At 41.0% G+C, this 18,959-nt stretch overlaps 1 protein-coding gene across 1 annotated transcript in view; it reads left to right on the top strand.

Moving 5' to 3' along the window:
* OTC (ornithine transcarbamylase) overlaps window positions 1-18,815 on the top strand; it is a 62,054-nt gene extending 43,239 nt beyond the window's left edge. The window contains exons 6-10 of the mRNA XM_039255850.1: window positions 1,356-1,478; window positions 7,031-7,084; window positions 7,167-7,316; window positions 10,755-10,892; window positions 17,480-18,815. Of these exons, the coding sequence (XP_039111781.1) occupies window positions 1,356-1,478; window positions 7,031-7,084; window positions 7,167-7,316; window positions 10,755-10,892; window positions 17,480-17,539 (525 nt within the window). The 3' untranslated portion in view covers window positions 17,540-18,815. The remainder of the gene's footprint in view (window positions 1-1,355; window positions 1,479-7,030; window positions 7,085-7,166; window positions 7,317-10,754; window positions 10,893-17,479) is intronic.
* Window positions 18,816-18,959: the final 144 nt, after the last annotated feature.

Below are 18,959 nucleotides of genomic sequence, written 5' to 3'. Positions count from 1 at the left end.
AGGCAAATTTAGCTACATCCACTTAAATTAGAAACATGGATAACTTTGAAAGATTCATCTCATTTGGTTGGCCACAGCCAATCTACATGGGCTTGCCACCAGGAATCCTGGCAACCATGGTTTCCGTGTTGATGGACTATTCCGGGAAGTCAGGGAAAACGGGATAGGCCCATATTCCTCCTTATTTGCATAAGCTACACACATATGAATGTGAAGTTAATGAAATGAAACTCATTGGTGATGAGGATAAGACTCATGCAAAGATGATACAACAATGCAGGATACCAAGTGGCTGTTTGCAGGTGTGGCTTTACATATCTGCCAGATAATTTAATGCCACCCCTGGGGCTTTATCATTACTAGATCACAATGTCCTATTCATCATACTGTCTCCTGTAGGACCTGGTGCAATGCCTTCATATAGAAGATACTCAAAGCAGGAGTTGAACAAATAAATAGCAGCTTATTAAGAACACGGAATCTAAATCAGATGGGCTTGGGTTTAAATCCATCTAATAGTTCTGTAATCTCCAAATTGCTTAGCCTTTCTCTTTTTTAAATATTATCTTTCTAAATACACAAAATTTGTGAAACATATAGACACTTTAAGAAAAATCAAGCAAATGCCTTTGGGCCTATTACATAGTTTTGTCAAATCTAACTTTAGAATGTTTTTGTTTTTAAACAGAATATTTCAAATAGAGTGGAAGCCTACTGTATAACTCTCCCTGACTGCATTTCCTTTCACCCCACAGAGAAATTATTATCCTGATGTTTGTTTTTATAATTCCCAGACATGGGTTTATACTTTAACTACACATCTGTATCCATAAATAACCAAGAATATTCATGAGCATGTTTTTTAGCTTCATATAAATGGAAACATAGCCAGCTTGTTCCACTGTTCAAGGTGCATTGTATTTCCCCTTTCTAATATCAATGAATGAATGTAAGCTCCGTAAAGGCCGTGATATTTTTTTCGTCTCCTTTCTTCATTGTTCTATCTCCAGGGCCAAGGAAAGCCTCTGGACATTGAAGGCACTCAATTTGTTGAATGAATGAATGAATGAATGAATGAATACAATAAAGATTCAGATTTGAAATGGATGAAAATATGAGTCTCTGTATGAAATCATATGATGTTCTGGTTTAAGATATTAAGTTGTTTTGCTATTTTTGGTGATTGTACAGTCATGTTATTGAATTGCCCTGTATCATGCCAAAAAAATAGTTTACGCATTCCAACAAAGCATTAAAAATGAGGTGAAGACCGTTTCCTTCATTTTGGCCCTAATAATTGTTTCACATAGGTGGATTTCCTCCTGGATGTAATCTCCTTCTCCCTTGCCTTTTAGGAACACTATGGCTCTCTGAAAGGCCTCACCCTCAGCTGGATTGGGGATGGGAACAACATTTTGCATTCTATCATGATGAGTGCCGCAAAATTTGGGATGCACCTTCAGGCAGCTACTCCAAAGGTACGGAGAATGTCTTTGTTGAGACTAACTCTCTCTCAAATCATCCCAGATGCAATGACCCAGTGAAAACAAACCTCTCTTCTATTCAAGGAAAGCACAGGTGAGGCCACAAAATCTAGTTTATGTTAGCAGCCTTGCTATTAGAGCTATCTGGCCTCTTGAGTGCCCAATTTCCCATCTCTACAATAAGAGATCATCTTGGCTGATGCCTTTCATCATGTGAGTCTTTTTTAAAAGCCTGTCTGAATTATCCCTTTGAATGCCCTCAAACCGGCCATTATGATGACTGGCATCCTTGTGCATTGTTACCACAAAGACCGAAGAAAGCAGTGAAATCCAGATGACATAGAACTCCCAAGGCATGGGGAGGATGTTGTCATTTTTCTAATACTGCAATTTAGTAGAAAAATGTCAATCTAATGTGAAGGTCACAGTGATGGCATCTACATCAGTTTAGTGTTTCAAACTCAAATCCAGGAGCCCTTCAGCTTTTTAAATCTGAGTCTTGCATGGCTATGACAATGCCTTCCATATACTTCCTACCCTGCTGCTAATCTCACACAGAAGGTAGGGGAAGCACAACTTCCTTCATAGGTCCAAAGTAACCCTTTTGATATGTAAGAAGCTGCCTCGAAGAAGGGGAGCTGGGAGGTTCAAGGACAGAGAAAGGAGGAAGACTTTATTTTCATGGTATATCATTTTATATGGTTTGGTTTTCCTAAGATGCAAATGTTTTACCTACATAATGACATAAATCCATAAGTAAAGACACCCAAATAAAACAGTGTTGATCCCCCAGGAGAAGCCCTCTGGAAAGATACCCCCAGCCTCATACAAAATAAATAGGTCTTTTAGAGGGTAAAAATTAACCCTGCAAGAAACTCATACACAAACCAGTGCTGAAAGATCCCCACAGAACCTGTTAAATACCCCACCGCTACTGAATATTTTCACCATAACATTTCTAATTGGCTACTAATATCTTATCAGGAGTCTTAGAAAGGAAAACTCCCCAAAACAAAAAGCATTTCAGAAACAACGTAAAAGATAGAACTGGGCCTCTCATTAGGAGATGACTATTCACACTTCCTGTGCACTAGTGTTTCTGACTAGGCACGTGTTTGCTGTTTGTGGTCAGTGTGAGGGTTCACCGTGATAAGCTAAGACATACAGAGGGGAATGTGTGAGGCCTAAAAATTACTCCCTGCTTCTGCTTCTTGAGTTTGAGATGTTTATTTGCCAGTCACCGGGAACATGGATTACACAAGGTGGGTTAATAGCTGAATTTCTCTAATGGGAAATACCCAAATCCCCAAGGCTTTTGTGCCCTCTTCACTCCTTCCTGTAACCAGTGTCTTGGGCCTGGTTCCCCACAAGGTGACCCTGTGACGAGGATATGTGTACCGGTGACTTATTAAAGAAATATTCCAAAGGGAGACACGTAAGAGACTAGGAGAAGGACAGAGAAAGGAGAGAATCTAAGCAAGAGGGCCATTTATAGTGACCAATCCTTCCGGTTTGCCTAAGACTGAGGACTTTCCAGGGACACTGGACTATCAGCGCTAAAACTGGTAGCATGGTTTGCTCACTCTAGTGCCACGTCAGGCACTATCCCACAGAAGGAAGCTCCGGCCTGATCCCACCGGTGAGCTTGGGAGTGTAACTTATGCCCCAGAGTTGTCTCAACCCAAGCAAGGAAGGTGGGCTTTCATCCTTTGAATCAGTCATTGGTCAAAGGCAGCATGGGGAGGTAGGGTGGCAAATCCCCTGGTGTTTTTGGCAGGACAGGCAGCTGGGAAGCCAGAGGGCTGTCTTCTGAAGAAGGGCTGCAAGTGCTATTCCAAGCCCCCTGAAATGGAGAGAGGGAGGAAAGCTATAAAAAAGGATCCTAGGATGGCATCTGGTAGAGTGCCAGCATCATCTGCTGCATCCTGCCAAAGAAAAAGAAAACAAAATGCTTTCCCCCAGTGTTCTTGCTGAACCAGTTTGCATCAGTGCGCCCCGCTGCCTTCGTTTGCAAGAGCTGCCATAACAAATTGCAACAAACTGGTGTTGGGGGGGCGGGGGGAGCTTACAACAACATGGACATATTGCTTCATAGTTCTGGAGGCTAGAAGTCCAAAATCAAGATGGCAGCGCCACGCTCTCTGAAGCCTCCAGGAGAGGATCCTTCCCAGTCTCTCTCCCTGCAGCCCCAGGCTTCCTTGGCTTGTGGCTCCATCCCCTCAGTATCTGCCTCCAGGTTCTCCCCTTTACGTTCTCCGTACAGATGCCCCTCTTCTTACAAGGACATCTGTCATGTGAACTTTAGGGCCACCTGAATCCAGTACCACCCCCTCCTAACTAATTACATCTGCAAAGGCCCTCCTTAAAAAAGAGTCACATCCTGAGCTTCTGGCTGAGAATGAATTTTTGGAGGATATAGTTCTGCCCAATACACGTGTCATGGAAGTAATGGCAGGCATGGACAACAGCATGTATTAGAAGCCACCCTCTTAGAGTAAACTTGGGGACTCAGAGAGATGACTCTTACAACAGATAACTCTGTTTCATTCAGCCCAAACTGAAATAAAGGGTCAGAGCTGACATGTGCTTAAGGTGGTTCTTCTTCACGTTATGGAAAGAGCACACTCTCGCTACAATTCTAATTTGAAGAAAGGCTCTGGATTAATGCAAACAATTATTGCATTTGGTTTTTACAGAGAAAACATATATTAACAATAACTGTTCCCTGCTAGAAGATGTGTCTGGAAAAGCTTTATTCTGTTGGAGAAATAGATGATTTAAACATTTCATTGCATGTCGAAGATGTTTTATTAACACCAAAGGAAAAGACTCTAATATTACAAAGTGATTTCGGTATTGTTCTTATGCAGAAACTCATTTAAATGATAAAGAGTACTAAAACTTGGTTAAGTCTTGGTGGGAGTAAGAGTTTTAAAAAGTCTTCAGGAAAGTCTGATAGGGCAGAAGTTGTTCCATTAATTTATAAGTAGGCCTATTTCCGTTAAAGATAAAACTAGGAGACTTATTGTAAATTTAAGAAGCCCTGAAGTTTCCAAGGCCATAATTAATCTATTGCCCCATTCTTCAACCAAGAATAACTTACATGTTCAAGAAAACATAATTTTGTCCTTGATTGTAAAATTGCTCCATAAACTATTGATGGTAATGATTTTAACATTGTTCTAAGTGAATATTTAGACTGAACTGGGTTTGTTAATCACCTTCTTCCTCTGGTTTTAAGATTTATGTAAAAGCCAATGAGTGATTTAGTATTGAAAGCTGAGCTGTGAGTAAAGAATTCCTCTTTGTATTCTCAGTCATGGCCCAGTGCGTGCAAGGTTGGGTGATTTTCTAATTTCCAAACCTCTCTGTTGGTTCTCTAAGTACTTATTGATTCCTTCTGTAAGAATGATTATATGTAAGGAGTATAAAACCTGCTTTCTAAAGGGAAGGCTAAATTTTCAGGGCAGGAGGCACATGGGGTATTGGCTAAGTCTCTTCATTTACGTTTACCAGTATGAATGGTCACAATATTAGTTACTAAATTAGCCAAGCTTTATTAATTACCTCCCCCAAATCCTGACTTAAAAAAACCTCCAGAATTTATGGCGATGGAGGGTGGTAAAGCTTCTAAAATATCTGCAGCCATCATCATCAACATCATGCATAGTTGCTTTCATGAATTCCGTAATGAGGGAAGGAACTATGGTAGCCAATTATGTGCAAATAGACTTGGTTTCAAATGAATAAACCTTAATGTGCCTGCTGCAGGCTGAGGCTCCCAGAAGTAGACTCTGGGACAGAGTCTCAGACGGAGCTTGGTGTGCAGAGTGTTTATTAGGACATGCCCTGTAGATCAACATCTGTGGAAGGGAAGGGAAGGAAGCAGGAGTGGGCAAAGGAAGAAGCCGAGCTGCGGCGCAGGCCCAAGAGCAGCCTCCTCTGGCCTTAACGGAGACTTCTAGATCTGAGATGGCCATTTAGAGCTGTGCCAAGTTGGGAGGAGGGAGTCGGGTTTCCATCACCTCCTGTCAATCAGTCACTGAATGAAGGTCGCCCCCGAAAGGTACGTGACCTTGGATGAGTCTGCTATCTGCAGCTGAGGTTGAAAGCTACCTTCTGGCAGCATGCCCAGCAGCTGGGGGAATAGGTCCTTTATTTTTGAAGCAGGGATCCAAGTGGCATATCACAGTGTGCCCCACAATGGTCTACTGAGAATTTATAACCAACTCTTAAGAAGTGCTAAGAATTCAGGAAAATGAGAAGGATGCAGAAGGGCGAGAATAACTGTGGTGTTCAGACAGACAAGACCTCCATTGGGAGGGTCCAGAGTTGAGGCTGGGCTAGAGGTTTGATGAAAGAGGAGCTGACATGTTCCGATGAAGACGCCCACGAGGGGACAGGGCGAGGTGTTCAAGGGGAAAAGGCTGAGATGGCAGAAAAGGGCAAGGCATGTACAGGGATAACAATAAGATTGGCTTTCCTGCAGCAAGATGTTGAGAAGAATTAAAAGAGACAGAAACAGGGACTGTTGGGGTTGGGCTGGGGGGGAACCTAGATACTCTTAATCAGCTTCGACGTTGGAAACACGTAGTAAACATTGCAGGCTTCAGAGAAAACAATTCTTGCTGCTGTGTACGGAGCAGATGGGAAGGTGGGGGGGGGGCAGTAGGGTAACCTGTGGGGTCTGGAATAGCCTGGGGGGTTGAGTCCCAGGCTACTGCCCCCACAGTGTCCCTTCACCTGGAGTTGAGACTAGGCTAAGCAAGCAAGGCTCTTCGGGTGCACCATTCGTACCCGCAAAGACTCCGAAAGGCCTGCTTAGACTTCGTGTCCCAGGCACCTCGCTTGTCTCACGCAAGTCCCGACCCTGCTCTTGCCACACCGTCCCATTCACGTATATCTGAGCAAACGCAGCGTACTTGCTGTGTAAATGCCACTTCAAAGCACACGCCCTTCCCTCGGAACACTTGCTAGTGAGAACAGAAGAATAAGGCGTGTGCACTTCGCCCTGTTAGTGCTTCGCTGCGGTGCTCCGGAAAGGTTCTTCTGAGGAGGAAATATATGAGCTGAGACCCGAAAGCGTTCATCCATAGGAAGTGAGTGGGGAAAAGCACTCCAGAGGAGAAAAAAAAAAAAAAGGCATTAAAAAACCCCCACACAGCCCAAAGTGGAAAGACTGAGATAAAACTGTATTAGCATAATTAGTAGAATTATGTATCTAATCCTCTTGGGCTATTAGCGGAACAAGAAGAGGCACCACCAGGAGCTGGAAGGCGCCACACCTTGTTTACTTTGATAATTACAGCTGTCAAAGATGATAAAAGAAAGATGGGTTACCAATTCAGTTTACCAAGTTTTGTGGATCCCAAAAAGCACTGTTAAGCTTTACATTCTAGATGTAAATTCTACTGAATGCGGGTTGAGCTACAACTTAAAGCAACCAAGGGAAAGAAAGAGAAAACACTGTTGAAAGGAAAATAACGCATATGTAAGAAAGCCTCATACAATACAACTGCCTAACCATTGAATCCTTCACCCTGCAGGGTTATGAGCCGGACCCCAGTGTGACCAAGCTGGCAGAGCAGTACGCCAAAGAGGTATGCACCTTATACGCAAACTTATAATCGCCTTTCTGCGTCCCGGGAAGTTGTTTAACTGGCACGCTTGTGTATATGCTAGAACGGCACCAAGATGTCGCTGACGCACGATCCCTTGGAGGCGGCTCGCGGAGGCAACGTGTTAATTACAGACACTTGGATAAGCATGGGACAAGAAGAGGAGAAGAAAAAGCGGCTCCAGGCTTTCCAAGGTTACCAGGTTACAATGAAGGTACAAATTGATGCCTCTCGGAAGGTTCATTAATTCCATTCAAAAAGGCCAGCACCACCTAATCACTCATTCACTTTGGGGAGGGCAGACTGTTCTTTCATTCCCTTTATAAAGGACTCGCTGACTGTATCCTCCAGGGATTTCTCTCCTCCTTGAAGATTAGCTATGTCCTTTGGAAGGAAACTTTTGTCCTGGGTGAAGGAATCTGAAACCCAGGCAGAAGGGAGAAGCAAGCTTTTCCCTCTCACAGCAATGGAGGTACGGAGGCATTTTCCCTAGAGACACTGTTAATTCTTGTCGCATGTAGTTTCTTCTGATTTCTCCTCTAAGGGAAGCGGCATAATTATGTTCTTCAGGCTAGTCCTTGCCTCTAGTTGTTAAGGACTCTCAAGTCCAGTTTGGTTTTGCTTACTGCTTCCAGGGCATTCCCAGGGGAATCCTATCTACTCTGATGCCTTTCATTAAGATCTGAAGCAAGGCTTCTCAGTCATGAACATGCCTCAGAATTGCCTAGAGCTGTTACTATAGAGAGAGCAGGACCCCACCCCCCAGGGGGTTCTGAATTAGTAGGTCAGCATTAGGACCCAAGAACTGGCATCTGTACCAAGTTCCCAGGTGATGCTGCTCCAGGGTCACACTTCGAGAACCACTATTCTGTAAGAATACTCTACAAGGCAAGTGGACATTGAGATTCTGTCAGCAGAGCAACTAGTCTGTGTTGGTGGAGAAAGGGACTGAGCAGTTGCAATAGGTATTTTACTGATAAAACAATATATAAATATAAAAGCTTCTTATTTATCCATGTTAATAGAGTGAAGTTTGAAAAATAAAAACTGAAAATGTCTTTCCTTCATCCCTTTAAGTGACTATTTCCAGAGGTAGCCACTGTTCAACAATTTCATTTGCCTCTTGCAGACCTTTTCTGTGCATTAAAAAAAAAATTTATTTTTAAGTAGGCTCTACACCCAGCGCAGGGCCCAACGTGGGGCTTGAACTCACAACTCTGAGATCAAGACCTGAGCTGAGATCAAGAGTCAGATGCTTAAGGGGCACCTAAGTGGCTCAGTTGGTTAAGTGTCCGACTTCTGCTCAGGTCATGATCTCATGGCTCATGAGTTTGAGCCCCACATCCGGCTCTGTGCTGACAGCTCAGAGCCTGGAATCTGCTTCAGGTTCTCTCTCTCTGCCCCTCACCTGTTCACACTCTGTCTCTTTCTCTCTCCTTCAAAAATAAATATTTATTTATTTATTTATTTATTTATTTTTTTACAAATAGTTTATTGTCAAATTAGTTGATGGGCATGAAGGAGGGCACTTTGGGGAAAAATAAATAAACATTAAAAAAAAAGTCGGATGCTTAACCAACTGAGCCATCCAGGCTTAAAAAAATTTTTTTTAGTTATTTTCCTGTGTATTTAAAAAAAATTTTTTTAATGTTTTTATTTATTTCTGAGAGAGAGAGACAGCATGAACAGGGTAGGGTCAGAGAGACAGGGAGACACAGAATCCAAAACAGGCTCCAGGCTCTGAGCTAGCTGTTAGCACAGAGTCTGAAGCGGGGCTCAAGCCCACAAACCATGAGATCATGACCTGAGCCGAAGCTGGAGGCTTAACCAACTGAGCCACCCAGGCGCCCTGTTTCCTGTGTATTTACATATGTCTCCACATACGCACAAACACACACACCCCTACTGATTTCTCATGAATGGCATATTACACGTATTATTCTTACTTTTTCCACTTAACAAACCTTAGATTTTCGTGTCTACTTATTTACATATTTTTCATTCTTTTTAGTGGCTGCCTAAAATTCCAAGGTATGAGTGGACCATGATTTATGTTGATTAATTTATCATATTTCCAATGATCCCAATTACAAACAATGCTGCAATGAATATCCTTATGCAGATTTCTTTGTGCAAGTATTATTGGAGAATAGATCCCTGGAAAAAGAATTTCTGGCTAAAGTGCTATATACTTTTAAAAATATGATAAATGCTGCTGAAGAGCCATGCAAAAAAAAAATCAATGATTTATACTCTCTCTGCACTCTTTCCATTCTTAGTTGTTACATACATTTTTCATTTTTACAATCTGTAGCTCATGTTTTTAGAATTTTGCATTTCCCTGATTCTAATGAGGCTAATCATATTTTCATGTTTATTGGGCATTTCCATGTGTTTTTCTATAAACTGGTATCATATCCTTTGCTTGTTTCCTATTTTTTTAGCATCTTATTGGTTATAGGAATTATTTATATATTATGGTGAATCCCTTGTCATATATGTAGCAGTCAGGTTCACGGAGGAATTTTGAATTCCTTGTGGTTTACCTGGCACTTGCCTTGACCAGCCTCAGGCATTTTTGTGGTGCTGGGAACACAGGCTTGAAGAACACTGATCTGCTGATGTATGACTCGTTCCAATGTTATTCCTTTTCCACGTTCCTCTGCCATTATTTTAGAAATTCAGAAGGCTCTGTACCTGGAATAAGCATGGGAAGTAAAACAAAATTTTAGCATATAGGCAGTAATTTTGAGGTGAGAAATTATGAGGGAAGGCAGTTTTGAATCTGTAAGTGAATAGTGGAAATGCATGGGAAATTGCAGCTTTCAGGAATTAATGGCTGGAGAAAATTAAAACCGTTAGGACTTTTGCTCTAAGAAGGAAGCATCTAGTGCATAGTACTCATAATCATGATTCATGCACTCTTATCTCAGCACTCTTTTTCAAAAGTGTTTTAACCAATGATGAAATATGCTTCAACTGTTAAAAACTATAACTTTGAGATAAGCTCAAAATAGAACACAATCCCAAAAGGGTGACTTTAAAATATATTGGGGTATAATGGGTGACTTTTGCTATCAGCCACATACCGTACCAACAGAGCTCTTTACTGAAATGTCCACAGTCCCTCTAGACAGAGAGCCATAAAGCTGAGTGAGTGGTTTAATTTGAAGTTATGATCTCCCAAATCAAAGAAAATGACCATAAAATTCCCTACATTGAAAGTACCATTTACATTTTCCTTCCGTGTCTTGAGGTTAAACCATCACTCTGCCCCTTTGTCTCTACCTTTGCATTTGGACTCTGACTCAACGCCATATGTATATCTAAATACTGAAGAAGACAGGGCACCTGAATGGCTCAGTTGGTTAAGTGTCTGAGTCTTGATTTTGGCCCAGGACATGATTCCACAGTTCCTGAGTTCCAGCCCGGCATCAAGCTCTGCACTGGCAGTGTGGAGCCTGCTTGGGATTCTCTCTCTCTCTCTCTCTCTCTCTCTCTCTCTCCCTCTGTCCCTCCCCAACTCGTGTTTTCTCCCTCTCTCTCTCTCAAAATAAATAAATAAACTTTAAAATAAATAAGTAATGAAGAAGAAAAAATTGATAGCCACATATAATAGTCACAATATGGTCTTATCCCATCTCTTCTTTAGACTGCTAAAGTTGCTGCCTCCGACTGGACATTTTTACACTGCTTGCCCAGAAAGCCAGAAGAAGTGGATGACGAAGTGTTTTATTCCCCACGGTCACTAGTATTCCCAGAGGCTGAAAACAGGAAGTGGACAATCATGGTAAGCAAGAAATGGGGAACAGAAGCTAAGAAGGGCTTTTCTGTGCAGCCCTAACTTGGTCATTCATGCCTTTTGATAAGTCATTAGCAACCAAGATTATCCACCTACCTGACTTACTCAAAGGCAGCTATTTTTTCCCCCAGAAAGTTCATAATAGATTATTATGGCTTATTAGCATTTATATTGTATTTTTAATGGTGTATAATTGATCTCCTTCCAAATAGATCTGTTTTAATACAATTTCTGACTGCTTGTGATCAGCCTGAACATCAGCCACTGTTGGTTGCTAACCATTACACTATATAATGCTTATTTTACAATCCCCTCGCTAATGTTTACAGAAGCCTCTAATTCAGTCCCTGGAACAAAATGGGTATTCAAAGAAACCTTATTTCCTTCCTCTTCTCTCTCTTCCTTTCATGAGTTACCTAGATAATGGTTTGTTTCTCTACTGGACTTGGCCACGTGGATATATTTGTTTTAGGTATTGAACATTTCTAGAATTGCAGCAAAACTAAGCTTAAAAAAATACTGGTCCCTTTAACATAAGATGCATCTTCATGATGAATGCTATTCTAGGAAATATTAACCTCACATCTCTGCATTACAATACTCCAAACATCACCTTCTTCTCTGGAAAACTGAACATCCAAGTGCCATAATTTAGCACGACTTTTTAGTTTTTAGCGATTTAACTGATCTCAATTACTACAACAGGTGGGGTCTCACTGGCAAATAGAGTCCACTCTCAGAAAGATAAAAAGATAATACAGGAATTTATTAAAAGACATTAAGCAGTGCCCCCAGTCTCTGGGGAAAGAAGGTGCAGTGAATCTCTCTCGGATACCACATATTCAGAAACCACGCATGCAGGACAATCGCCCAACACTGTGGTTCGTTAGTAACTAAATACCACTGACACAGCCATCCCAAAGCAGGGCACCTAAGGCCCCTGAAATGAAGTGCCGGACACTCCATTATAGCCACCCCAGCTGAACCAGATCCCCCCACCTGCCTAGGTGCCAGAAGGTCCAATGTCCCAGAGAATGGCTTCCACTGCACATTGTACCCTTAAGGCTCTAAGACTTTGAGTAGATACAGTTGGGTGGCATACCTGCACCTTAGCTTCTGAGAAATGTAGTTTTTAACCTTTAACCTCTGAAGTAGAGAAAAACAGGCTGGAAAAGACTATCAGATAATTTTTTTTATCTGATCTACAAATGGGAAGAGATAGAGTTATTGTGAGCATTAACATAGTAACTGTAAAGCATTTATTATGGATCTAATACACTGTAAATACTATTATAATTATTATCATCAACATCATCCTCATTGTTGACCTAATACAGTGACCAGCAGAGATTCGAGCTCTACCGTGGTTGCTTAAAAGCCAGTTTTGACTCCCTTTGTGATGGGAAGTTATATATCAGGCCTAAATTTGTCATACCTAATAAGAGGGATGATTAGTTTTTTTTTATTGTGCTTTCCAGCTTACCACCTGAGGAGGCTAGATTTGGCCAAAATGGCAATTGCCATGTTATCTAGAACAGTGCTTTTAAGGCTTTAATATCTATTTGAACCACCTAGGGATCTCGTTCAAGTGCAGATTCAGATTCAGCCGGCCTGAAATGGGGCCCAAGATTCAGCATTCCTAACATGCACCGAGGTCACACACATGCTACACAAAAGCAAATGTGAGCTCTCCAACCATACTCATCCAAGTCTCCATCCAAGTCTCAGGAGGAGACACGGCAAGAAATGTTGTTCAAGCTCTAGTCTTTCTCAGAAGTGATTGAAGCCACAAAGATTAATCAACCTAAGTCTGTTAAAATATGACCTCTGTAGAAATTCAGTGGGAAGAAAAAACTAAAAGAAAGGTTTCTAAACTATCATTTATGGAGATGTTCTGCATTTCTGCATGTTTGAAGAGCTTAATAACCGCATCTTGAAATTGTGTTTACAGTACAGCTTCTGCTTAAAAATTTTTAAATGTTTATCTATGTTTGAGAGAGAGAGAGACAGAACATGAGCAGGGTAGGGGCATTCAGAGAGGGAGACACAGAATCCAAAGCAGGCTCCAGCCTCTGAGCTGCCAGCATGGAGCCCAACACAGGGCTGAAACCCATGAACCGCGAGATCATGACCTGAGCCAAAGTTGGACACTCAAGCGACTGAGCCACCCAGGTGCCCCTACAGTTAATCTTTAAAACTAAGTCAAGATCATGTCACTCCCTTGCCTAAATTGAATTTACTTAAAAAAGTTAAATGCATCTGTATTCACATGGTTGAAATGCTTATAAGGATACACACACACATACACACACACACACACACACAAAGTGAAATCTTATGCCCACCTATTTTCCATCCATCTAAGCGCTACCACCCTCTCTCCATAGCCCACCCTTATGAAGTGCCCATCATCATTAGGGGAAAGTATATTTTACAGCAAACAAGAGGCATAGCCATGTTAAAATGAATGCAGAGCATCTAAAATAGAAAGAGTACTCACCTGGGAGTGAGGAGCCTTGCACCCTGGCTGCATTCTTTATATACCGCATACTTTATATACGTTACATAGTCTTTCATACTAGTCAGCTGTGCCAGCTTGGATAAGTATTACCTCTCTAGGTCCTGGTCTCCTCACATATGAGATAAATAAGTCAAACTATATAGATGACAAGCGGTTTTTAATCTTAGGTCCTTAATCTCACCAACCGGCTATTTGGAGTCCTATGTTCAGAAGGTTCTAAGCCTGCCTGTGGTCTCAGAGAGAAAGTGGCATAATTGACTAGTGAAACTTGACACGGATTCTGATGGAGAGGTAGTGATACACATACTACACTCTTCAGGCCTCTGAGCTAGATGACTGGAGGCCCCACTGAGTGAAGCTCATTTTGGCAATCATATACTGGGTATCTACTGTGTGTGCCAGTCCTTCCACTGAGCATTGGAGATTGTTTAAAAAATGAATAGTGGGGGGCGCCTGGGTGGCTCAGTTGGTTGGGCGGCCGACTTCGGCTCGGGTCATGATCTCGCTGTCTGTGGGTTTGAGCCCTGCGTTGGGCTCTGTGCTGTCAGCTCGGAGCCTGGAGCCTGCTTCAGATTCTGTGATTCCCTCTCTCTCTGCCCCTCCCCACTCAAGCTCTCTCTCTCTGTATCAAAAATAAAATAAACATTTAAACATTTTAAAAAATGAATAGTGGGCAGCCCCCACTCAGCCTGTACGGTTCATAGGAGTATGCCATTTTCAAGAGAGAGGAGATCCTAGAGATTGTCTAGTCTAAACTCCTCTTTTACGTGCAAAGAAATTATTCTTAGATAGCTCATTTACAATATTGTTTAGGCTCAACACAGCTGAGATAGATTTCTCTGGGATGTTCTAAATGCACAATACTTGTTTTCCTCTAGAACTTAGCCCTATCCAAAGCAGTAGCCACTAGGCACAGGTGGCAATGTCAATTTAAATGTAAACTAATTACAATATAATGCAATGAGGGTACCTGGGTGGCTCAGTCAGTTGAGCACCAGACTCTTAATTTTAGCTTAGGTCATGATCCCAGGGTTGTGGGATTGAGCCCCATGTTGGGCTCTATGCTTAGCATGGAGCCTGCATAAGATTCTCTCTCTCTCTCTCTCTCTCTCTCTCTCTTTCTCTCTAGAATATATATAATAGAGGTGCATGGATGGCTCAGTCTGTTAAGCACCCTACTCTTGATTTCCGCTCAGGTTATGAGCTCATGGTTTTCTTCAAGCAGAGTTCAAGCTCTGCATCAGGCTCTGCATGCTGACCTCAGAGAACCTGCTTGAGATTCTCTCTCTCTTATACTCTCTGGCCCTCACCCACCTGTGCTCTCTTTGTCTCTCTCAAAATAAATAAACTTAAAACAAATAATAATAAAAATATATAAAATAAAAATAAACTATAATACAATGAAAGAGTCAATTTCTCAGACATAATAATCACATTTTAAGTGCTCAATAGGCACACAGGGCCGGTGGCTACACTGTCTGTATTTGACAGCACAGATATAGAACATTCTGCTGGACAGGACTACTGTCTAGAGAATGACTTCTACACACAATTTCATTTAAAATCCGGATGGAGAAGAGAGGAAAAATACAATCTAGCCTCAAGTTCTAACATGTCCATGATGACTGATGGCAGGTATATAACTAAATAGAATGGCAGGCTTGTTCTAGAAGCACAGGGCATTTTTAAAGCAAATGCATACTCTTTCAGTCCTTACTTAGAGGAGCTTTTCAAGGCCCCCATGCTGGGCGATTTGCAGCCATGCTGTTCAGAACACTCTAGTAATCACATTGTTCTCTCCATAGTGCAAAGGCCTTTGAATCCTTCTGTTTTGTTTTGTTTTTTAAGTGCACCTTCTCCTCCTCATGAAGCTGTTGTATTTTTCAATAATCAGTAAGGCTGTAGGACTCATAAAAAGTCAGGTAGCTGTCTTCCTCTGCCTACAGTTTTTACTGTGGAGCTAAAGGGACCAGGCAACAGAGTTGATGCTTCAAAGCACTGTCATCAGGGCAGTCCTTAGACAGACAACACCCTTGCAAATGTAGTTCACAGTGTGTTAGTCCTTTATTTCTCTCCACGTTCAGGGTGCCAGATCAAATACACGGCACCCAGTTAAATTGGAATTATTCCAATTTAGATAAACAACAAATAACTTTTTAGTATGGGTATGTCCCGTGCAATATTTGGCACATGCTTATGGTTTTTAAAAAATGCTGTTTTCTGAAATGCCAATTGAATGGTTATTTATTCATTTATTTATTGAACTAAATCTGGCAACTCTACTCCATGTTGACTTTCTAAGATTTTATATTTAAAAAGAAATTGGACATATGCAGTCACTATTAACAATAAAACACAACCTGAGACCTGATCCTAGAAAGCCATAGAAAAGCTTAAAATATTTGATCTGGAAGATGTTTTATCCCAGAGTTTGGCCTTCCTAGTTTCTTCTTGTCATTCAGATCCCAAATGTCACTCCTTTTATAAGGCCTTCCCTGGTCACCCACTGGTAAGAGGTTCTCCAGCCTCTTTTATCCCATTCTTTATTTTATTTTCTAATGGTATTTATCACTACTTAATATTTTCTTACTTGTTTGTTACCTGTCCCGTAATGAAACTTCTTCATAAGAGCATTTTTTCTTGTCTATATTATTCTTCCTTGTACCTAGAATGGTGCCTGACAGCCTAAATATGTGTTCAACACACTCTTGTAGACTAAAGACAATACGAGGTATTGCTTCTAGAACACGGACTTTGGAAATCAAGTTAAAATTCTGGTTTTCTGTGTGATCTTGGACAAGTACCATAACTTCTTTAAGTCCAATGTATTCATGTGAAAATGGAGATAAAAACAGAATCAATTTCATAAGTTTGCAAGGGTTAAAATGAGGTAAGAGTCATGTGACCATAGTGGTCAAGGTCTTAGCAATAGGCAGGTACAGATCCATCCCCTATTGCCATCACTCAGGACAAACCAACACTTTCCTCATTTGTATTTTGTATCTCTAACCACCTCATGCAGTAGGGAAAGATATTAAATCGTATGACGCTGACATAAAGCACTCAGTACAGGGCCCACCACGCGGTAACTGCTCAATGAATACCTTTGCTTGCACTTCTGGTATAGGCTATGGACACATAGTAAGTACATGATAATAAGTACCTGTAAGGCAGTAAAACTACCTCCTAAGAGTGGAGTCAGAGAAACCTGGGTCCCCAGTTGTGTACTACCTGTTGTTTCCAGGATTGATTTTCCCATCTACAAATGATAATAACAGAAGCTACCTTACAAGGTTGTGGCATTAAATGATAATGCGTTGATATTTCTAACTCACCTAGCAACACCGAGCACAGTGCCTGGCAAATATTTCTTAACTGACTAACACATGATAAGGCACTTAGTCTGGTACATAGTAAGCACTTGATAAGCATTTGTCATGGTTGTTTCTGATACTGTTACTATGGTCATTGTTATGAAAGTTAGAGAAAGTATAAGTAAAAATTGCCATTTGTGGGTGACAGCTTCAAGGGAAGCTATCCTCTTGGTTATAAATATTCCTTTATGAGGACTCAGATTCAGAGAGCCATTATTCATTAGCCTAAATGATTTACTCTTATACTCTACATCTGCTTGATTCTAAACTTCTCTAGGTTACAAGTGACCAAGCCACAGTGTAAACACTAGGACAAGAGGGATTATATTGCTCTAAACCCAGTCAATATCTAGGCTTCGCTTATGACTGGAAAATCTAATCATGGCTACCACCGCGGTATCTCATTTCAACTCTCTTACCCACTATTCCTGGAATGAGGCCTAAGTAAGCATGGTGTTTGTGCATATATTTGGGTCTGCCTGATCCCTCCTGACCTTCCTCTATCCCAATAAAAATGAATATTCGTTCAGAACTGTCCCTTTATCATTTCCTTGGGAAAACACATTTTAACCACAGGGCTTCAAAGCTGCAATCCAGTTCATCTTCCCTAGGTCCCTAAACAGACTCTTGCTAATGTTTGCCCATTTCTTTCTTTCTCTTCCTTTGTTGTGTCATCCCAGGCTGTCATGGTGTCTCTGCTGACAGATTATTCACCTCAGCTCCAGAAACCAAAGTTTTGATGTGGTGACGTTTGTCAGGAGAGAAGCAATGTTCTTCAGTAAATGAATGAGTCAGTTTATATGGAGGAAGAAGAAGAGAATCTAAGAAATAAACAAATCCTGACACATAGTATAGGTAAATGATATGATATTGCTTTGTCATGTGAAACCTTCCTGAAGGCCTTCATTTAAGGGCCAATGCACTATAATACATGGCTTGACTTGGTTTAAACTCTCTAATTCACAATGTCTGAGTTACATTTGGGTATCATATTAATAGTCATATACATTTGCTTCAACTCAATATAAAATACTATGTTCATAATGCATAATGTCTAAGCCATTAAATGTAATCTATGCTTATTACCTTAATAAATTATCACCCACGCTAATTTATAAGTAAACATTTACCAGGCAGTCAGCCGCTGGTAGATCTGTGGGCTGTGTTCATATCCCTCAGGACCAACAAGGAAGCCAAATGATCAATCTTGCTGATGTAGTACAGTTTTCAGGCAAATGAAGCAGACAGACAGTCACTTATGGAGGCAAATGATGAAATTCTCAGAAAACAGCTATAACAGGGCCAAAACTCTGGGGGTTTTTTCCAGGCATTTGTGGGAAGGAAGATTTCTCAAGAGAACACATCTCTTCTCTGTAACAAATACTTAATGTCAAAAGGCTAAAGAAGCCTTTGTGAAGAAGTGGTAAAACCATGGAAACCTAGCTAGGAATATAAGATCCATTAGAGAGTGGCATTTTGTAGGTTCAAATTATCCAGCAGGAGCGATTTAATTTTTTTCATGTGTCTGCTTATCATGCATCTGCTCACACTATACACTGGATATGTCTATAAACCCACTGCTTGCCACATCCTAGTCCATTCTTTTCTCCCCAACTTCTGTTCAAGATAGTAAAAATTTGCATTACTAGATTAGTATAATGTAATTAGAGCTACATGCTTTTGTGGGTAACCAAAATTTGTATTGTCCAATTATTATGATACTAATTGATAAATTTTCATTACAATGTTAATGTAAATGGAACCATAAGAAAATAATGTATTTTGCAGAAGACAAAAAAAAAGTAACTATCTTTATATTCCACCTCTACTATTAGAAGAATGTCTCCACGCTGTTTTGACAGATACTCTTCAGCAGAGAGCTAGGACTTAAATGAGTAAGAGATGAATTACAAATTAGACTTGCAATGAAGATGCAATAAAACATTTTTTAGGGGGAGAAAAGCATGGTAATGTTACAAGAGAAGAATCAAAGTTTCTAATAAATGTCAAAGTTGACTTTCTTGTCTATGGTAATTTCTTGGGAACACTTGAGAAAGAAAGGGCAGAGTTTAATAGACTATCCTCTTTCAGCAGAGAGTATAGGAACCATTTAAGCAGAAGGTGCCCTGTGGATTGTGGAGGCTCTCGCTCAAACTGCCT

Source organism: Hyaena hyaena, unplaced genomic scaffold (assembly GCF_003009895.1).
Source record: "Hyaena hyaena isolate Hyena2069 unplaced genomic scaffold, ASM300989v1 scaffold_12, whole genome shotgun sequence".
NCBI lineage: Eukaryota > Metazoa > Chordata > Mammalia > Carnivora > Hyaenidae > Hyaena > Hyaena hyaena.
This window is presented reverse-complemented; position numbering and strand designations above follow the sequence as displayed.